Source organism: Conger conger, chromosome 6 (genome assembly GCF_963514075.1).
Source record: "Conger conger chromosome 6, fConCon1.1, whole genome shotgun sequence".
NCBI lineage: Eukaryota > Metazoa > Chordata > Actinopteri > Anguilliformes > Congridae > Conger > Conger conger.
The window spans coordinates 60822181-60829125 of record NC_083765.1 but is presented as its reverse complement, the minus strand read 5'-3'; the positions used below and the strand labels follow the sequence as shown (position 1 = coordinate 60829125).

At 43.6% G+C, this 6945-nt stretch overlaps 2 protein-coding genes across 4 annotated transcripts in view; both read left to right on the top strand.

The window, feature by feature from the left end:
* LOC133130988 (myocardial zonula adherens protein-like) overlaps nucleotides 1–1325 on the top strand; it is an 18633-nt gene extending 17308 nt beyond the window's left edge. For 2 of the 3 annotated variants that reach the window (XM_061246024.1, XM_061246023.1), the window contains exons 13-14: nucleotides 43–155; nucleotides 247–1325. In XM_061246024.1, the coding sequence (XP_061102008.1) occupies nucleotides 43–155; nucleotides 247–610 (477 nt within the window). In that variant the 3' untranslated portion in view covers nucleotides 611–1325. The remainder of the gene's footprint in view (nucleotides 1–42; nucleotides 156–246) is intronic. The other variant, XM_061246025.1, reaches the window with a different exon arrangement.
* A 1505-nt stretch (nucleotides 1326–2830) lies between these two features.
* Nucleotides 2831–6548, top strand: polr2m (RNA polymerase II subunit M). The gene is made up of 4 exons (XM_061246564.1): nucleotides 2831–3074; nucleotides 3746–4339; nucleotides 4634–5084; nucleotides 5699–6548. The coding sequence occupies exons 1-4, from the start codon at nucleotides 2965–2967 to the stop codon at nucleotides 5840–5842; spliced, it is 1299 nt and encodes a 432-aa protein (XP_061102548.1). The 5' UTR covers nucleotides 2831–2964; the 3' UTR covers nucleotides 5843–6548.
* The last annotated feature ends 397 nt before the right edge of the window (nucleotides 6549–6945 follow it).

Here is a 6945-nt window from a genome sequence, read left to right as displayed (position 1 = left end):
AATGACGCTTGACTCTTCTTTCTGGTTTCCTTCTTTCTCTAGAATAAAGAGTTAGACGACAAGCTGAAGTATTTTGTGTCTATTCAGAATGACAGTGTAGTCCAAGCCGCAGTGCAAACGAGAGACATTGGAGTGGGCTGTGACCTTCTTCCCAGGTAAACACATAGCTGCTCATTGTAGCTCAGTGTCAAATCAGTGTTGTGATGAAATTGCAGCAATACAGCGTTTCCTGTTTTACTTCCGCAGGCCTGAACCGCATGCAGGAGACGAAGCCCAGGCAAGGCCGCTGCCACGCAGTCGATTGGAATCCAGTTTATTGAATTACTCTCCAGTGCAGTACAGCAAGTGGCTACAATCCAACAGCACTCAGCTCAGTAAAAGCACATCAAGCCCAACACAATCCAACCCTTCCTCTGTAAATCCGGTCCAGTCCAGCTCAGCCCAGACCAGCACAGAGGAGTCAGTTTCCATACAGACATCCTCACCCCCCTCGAGTCCTGAACGCTCCACTCCAGCTGTGTCCAGTACACAAACAAGAACCCCTCCGTCGAGAATATCCACGCCTTACATGAAACTCATGGAAATGAGTTCAAAAAGGAGCAATGAATGAGATGCGGAAATTTCCTGTGTTGTAGTAATCACCAGTTTGCACTTTCGATGGTTCGCTGGTTGTATGTGAAATCCTGTAATAATGGTCCTTAATGGAATCTCTGGTATTATTCTCAAGCTTCACACTTTGTTATTTTGTAAATAAATTATGATGTGAATACTTAAAAGCCTTATTTAGGTTACCTCACAGAGCGTAGAGGTGCAATGTTAAGGAGATCCTTCTGTATACATGTAAATAGTTTGTTATAAATCTGTATATATGTATTTTTAAATTGTATTTTTGATGCTTTACACTTTGGTTTTGTTTAAAAAGAATGAACTGATTAGGTTTTATTATATGGAGTTTGAACTTATAACAGTAAAAAATAAAAAAAGAATATGCTGTATTTGTAATGCAATATGTTTATGATGGATTATTTCCAAATATGTTACTTTATTTACTGCTCAAAATACTTTCACAAAATATTGTGGGTTTTTGATATATTATACCATTTTGATTAACATACTGACAATCCCCTGCTAAATCATGATAATACTCTATCATAATTCCTTTTGAGTTGAGAAGTAAATAATCATTTTTGTTCAAGAAAAAGCTTGTCTACACTGCCAGATCTGTAAACATGAAAGCACTGCATAAGGCCTGTTTTTTGCGTACATGTAAATGGGGTTCTAACCAGTACATGCTATGTGTAATAAAGTTAAAACAGATCCAGTAATCATTTTAGGCATCACTATTCATTTTTATAAAAATCTGATTCCACGACAGCCTTGCTCAAGGGCCCAACACGATTAGCTCAATCTCCCCTGACTGGTTGATGACAGAATACAGTGTGTGCAGATTAGCATGGTTTACACTGCAAAAATGATACAATGAATGAAATGAATCTAACAATATTTTTTTGTCTTGTAATAAGACTTAACGTCCTATTTTTTCCTCTCAAGTAGAAAGTGTTAGCTGGTTTTAACTTACTGTTTCCTTGACAACTGAAGTTTTCTTGCCCCATTGGCAAATCTTGACATTTTCTCACATAGAAAATACTAGCTTGTTTTAAGTTACTATTTACCTGACAAGTGAAATTTTCTTATTCCACTGGCAAATTTTGAAATGAGTAAAGCTGTCTTACCTTGTTGCCAATATGTTTGTGTTCATGAGCAAAAAAAGAAGATGAAATAAGATTTGCCTCAATATAAGATTAACATTTTTGCAGTGTAGCCATAGAGCAATATGACTTTCTTGGAAGTCACAGTATGCACTGCAAAAAACAAAATTTAGTCTTACATTTAGACTTAAAATCTTATTTCTATTCATTTATTGCTAAATGAGACAAAAACAACTGCCAGTGAGGTGAGAAAGTTTGACTAATTTCAAGATTTGCCAATGGGCTGAGAATATTTCACTTGTCAACCAACTTAAAGCAAGCTCATATTTTCTACGTGAGAGAAAAATGGATTAAATGGATGTTAAGACAGCCATTTTTTGCATTGCGAAACCAAAAAAGTATGCACATGGAACATGTCTCACTATCAGATGAAACATTTCACCTCTGTGGCTTGCAGAAGGTGATGAGAAATATATGTATATTTTGGCTCTGGAATTGAGTTTTAAAATATTAGAATTATCTCATAAACGCTGAAACACTGACAAAAAGCACCAAAAAGCCATACATTCCATCCATCCTTTCACTTCTGGAAAAACATGTGTACTATGTTATATGCTCTAAGACATGTAGCTATGATCCATCAGAATGTTTTTGTTTTTTTCTGGCTCGGACCTGCATTCAGTAATGGCAGCAGCCTAAGACTGCATGCCCAGTATATTATGGTTACAGAGTTATGACAATGTATAGGAAATTAAAGAACATTTACATCACAAGTGCATTTTAAGTCAAAATGCAACAACTGTACCGTGACCAATAATTTTCAAATTTAATCTAAGTCTACCCACATCCTAACATTAAGCGCAAGACTACTTGGAGATAAGCACTTGTGCGGATAATTATAGTAAATTCGCAGCTGTTACTGACAGGATTAATTATATTATTCACGTTCCGTTCGTCCCTGTTTGTCACCGCCGATGCTCACCGCTGATAGAGTTCTGTGCTTGTCACTTTCCCCACGCACTATGTGGAGGACTACCACTAGTAGGCGTGCTACGTTTCTCACAACGTTTAAATATTTTCTACGTTACTTCCGGTTAAACTTCCTGTTTTCGTATGGCTGGTGCCGGTGGTACAGGGAGCTGGATGTGGATGTTGAAACATATAACCCGATAAACAGCAACGTGCCTGTCCGTTTCGTAACGGTTTGACAAAGTTAGTTCAATTGATCCGTTATCGATTTCGGAAGGATGAAGTAATGTCCTCGTCGTGGACTGAACGGCAGGGATACATTGGTGATCTTCTAGGCAAGAGTAAAGATGAGCTCTGTGACATTTTATACCGCCAAGAGAAACTACTTTCTAACAAGTAAGTTGGACGCCCCCTTGCTACCTAACTTATCGTCTTTTTTAAATCTCACATTTTAACTTTGATACTTTTTGTTTAAAGATGTTGCCTTCTAATGTGTGGTAGTGTTGATATCGCTTGAGCTGCGTAGCTACTACTGTCAATAACGATATAATTCTTAGTGTAGGCCTTCAAGAAAAAACGCTGATTATATATACACTCACAGAGCACTTTATTAGGAACATTTTTACTTTTTTATACCTTATGCGATTATCTAATCAGCCAATTGTGTGGCAGCAGTGCAATGCATACAGTCATGTAGATACCGGTCAGGAGCTCCAGTTAATGTTCGCATCAACCATCAGAATGGGGAAAAAAATGGATCTAAGTGGAATGATTGTTGGTGGCAGTTTGTAAAGAATGGTGCAGTTCTGTAGACAGAAACACCTTGTTAATGTCAGAGGATAATTCCTTTCTTTTCTAATTGTTGTTTTATACTTTCATTTGTTCCTTGGATTTGTGCAATAATAACAATTCAAAACAATTTTTTTACTGATCAATAAGTTGATGAGCATTAGTCGGGTTGCTAGCACCACTGAATTTTGTGCCTATTCCCACAATGTAACGTTTTAACTAATGTAATAAGTCTAGTGACTACTGGCTAGTTTTAATGTGATCTGTCGTCTTTCCAGGCGGTTCGTTCAGTCCCTTCCTGATAAAGGGAGGAAGATAACAGACTTTGTGCAGAGACTGCGCCTGGCCCTGGTCCACCATGAAGAGGAGGAGAGAAGACGGGACATGTTGTCATCTGTGAGGACAGAGTTTCAGTCCAAATATCAGCAGGCCCTGTCCCAGCGGCAGCATGGGAATCCTACGGACACTCCAAATGTGCCACTCTCTGAAACGTCTTTCTCAGTCCCAACTCGCCAGTCGATGAACCGGCAGGATTTCCTGTTGAAAGCCCCGCCTGCGGATAATGCTGTCAGTGCTGCTGACTTAAACGAGCCTGCTGTTGTAAGCATGGAGACGGCGTCTGACGGCCGTGCTGAACTCTCAGCGGCCGCTGCTAGGACGGAAGAAAAAGACCTTGTTGAGGCCTTGGGGAAGGTCACTCTGACAGACGGCGCAGCTGCTCCCAGCAGGTTGTCAGGTGCTGAGAGCAGCGACTGCACTGGAGACGATCCGTTCCGCGGCAAACCGCCGCAGAAGAAGCCCCATTACATAGATGTCCTGGAGAAGTCCGAGAAGAGTGCAGCCACAAGGAAGCCAAAGTTCAAACCAAATCAGTGAGTAGGTTGTGCTACAATTACATTGCAGTTATCTAGCTGATGCGTTGGCTGATGCTGATTAGACTTGGCGATGTTGGGTAAAGAGCCATGCTCAACGGTCCAACAGCTGCGCTGATCTGACTGATCTACACTGGGGCTTGAACCACCAGCCTTCCAGGTCCCAGTCATGCACCTTAGCCACTAGGCCATAGACTACCTAGTGGCCACGGTGCTTTAGACCCCTTTGTGGTCACTGCAGTCAGTTAGACCCATAGGAGCTCATGGTTAACGGTGTCTCTCTGGTCTGCGCAGCCTGCCCCAGAAGTTTGGTGGCTCTCCGACAGGCTCCACTCCCGGCCAGTCCCCTGGTGTGGTGCCCCAGGCCCCTGGTGTGGTGCCCCAGCCCCCTGGTGTGGTGCCCCAGGCCCCTGGTGTGGTGCCCCAGCCCCCTGGTGTGGTGCCCCAGGCCCCTGGTGTGGTGCCCCAGCCCCCTGGTGTGGTGCCCCAGCCCCCTGGTGTGGTGCCCCAGCCCCCTGGTGTGGTGCCCCAGCCCCCTGGTGTGGTGCCCCAGCCCCCTGGTGTGGTGCCCCAGCCCCCTGGTGTGGTGCCCCAGCTGTCTGCCGACGCCCGGCGAGAGAGAGACAGGAAGCACCTGGATGACATCACTGCTGCCAAACTGCCCCCGCTGCACTACAGCCCTGCCCGGCTCCTGTCATTGGAGGAGTCTGTGGCCCTGCAGCAAGAGCACAACAGGAAGCACAAGGTGGGTGAGCCGTGGCACTTCCTTGTCTGCCGGTGGGCGGCTGAAGTGGGTGGGTCTGTGCAGTACCATATAGCCTAGACATTGGTAGTACAGTTCTGGTTGTGTCCAAGCAGGCGCAACTGGGCTTCGTTTTTGAAGCCAATTTCCTGTTTTTTTCTTCCAGTAATATCTCCCTATGTGCTGATTTTCTTTAAGTCATTGTGATATTATCATACAGTAATACTTTGTGGATGAATCAGGGACTGATTGCGTCACTGCCGAGTCACTCTCTCACACGTTTAGTGGAGGAGCCGCAGTCAGCACCCTACTGAGCCCTCCCTGTGCCCAAACTGTAAAACATGGCGGTGCCCATAAACTTGACTTCTGCAGTTTCAAAACACTTCACTAGCCTATGGGTAGTCAGTGGGTGACATAACGGGTCCATTTTTTATTGTCTTTGCTGTCTGTGTCATTAGCCACTTCCAAGAGGAGCCACAGATATTGTCCATGCATATACTGACGTTTCAAAAATGTATTTTCCCCTGAAATCAAATACAACTGGAACTTAATCTTGGCTGCGTGCGGGTCAGCGCACCGTATTTATCTCATTTCACAGATTGAGCTTTGTGTTGCAGGACCTGCAGGCCAAGATGGCCGCCCAGAAACTGAGTGGGCGGCTCGGCGTCGGCATGACAACCTACCGCCCGGATGTGGGCCAGGAGGCTGGATACAGGGAGTCGCACGCTGACGAAGCCAAACTCTCCTCCGACGAGGATTAGATTACCCTGAATGTAGGCGGGACCTTTCTGCTTTCCTGTCTCCTGATTGGGCAGAGCTGTTGGCAGTCCTGCGGGGGCGTTTTTTTAATGAAAGGTCAAAGGGCCTTAAGGTGGTTTTGAAAAGCTAGTATGGCACTCTTTATTGCAGATGCACTGAGCATATCAGCTCTGGGACACTAATTCATAGACTTGGCCGACTCCTGAAATGATGACCAGCTCAGCTGGTTTCTACAGAAACCTCATTGATACTGATTATCAATCTCATCCAGTATTGTTTAGACATCCCTTTACGACGTCCCTTAGTAAACGATACTCTGCACTTGATATATCGAATATCAGTCTGAAGGAGATGGGTGTTCTTGTGTGTTACAGTGAAATGACTACCAAAACACCACCAGTGACCATGCTGTATATCGATGGTGTCCTGTTTAAACGTAATATCCCCAGAAAATGGAATTCTCAGGAACCGGAAAAAAAAGAAAAACTGCTTCCATTTTCCAATTACCTGTGAGAATTATCACTTGGGGTTTTGACCTTTATTAATTCTTGAGTTATGAAACTCAGATAGCGCCTGAAGATAACCTGCACGGTTTTTGCATGCTGTTATGCAAAGAACTTGGGAAAATAATGATGAAACCACTGAGTCAACATATTTTTGTACTTTTTCATCCGTACTTATTTAAAATAAAACTGCTTCCATACAGTATCACTTCTGTTTTCAATTTAATTATGCTTGAATGAACACATTGAATTGTAATGTGCTTCAATAGTAACTGTGACTGATTTTGCTTTGTCCTTGAATGTTTCTTTACCCCTTTGTAACTTTGACGAACAAAGGCGACGGCGGCCATTTTGTTAACCGGTGACGTTATCAGTAATTAAATCAATGGCTTGGATCCAAGGTCTGTAGGTGGGCAGTGAAATATCGAGAGCTTGAAGTATCTGGGTCAGCTCCGGAAGTTCCTACATCTGGATTAGATTCAGACCATGTTTTTCCACCGACTGGCAGAGCGCGTTGAGCTGGCAGCTGCCAGAGATTACCCAATGCCGTTACACTTTCAGTTTGATTGTGCAGATAAGGGTGGGCCAACGTCATATTTCTC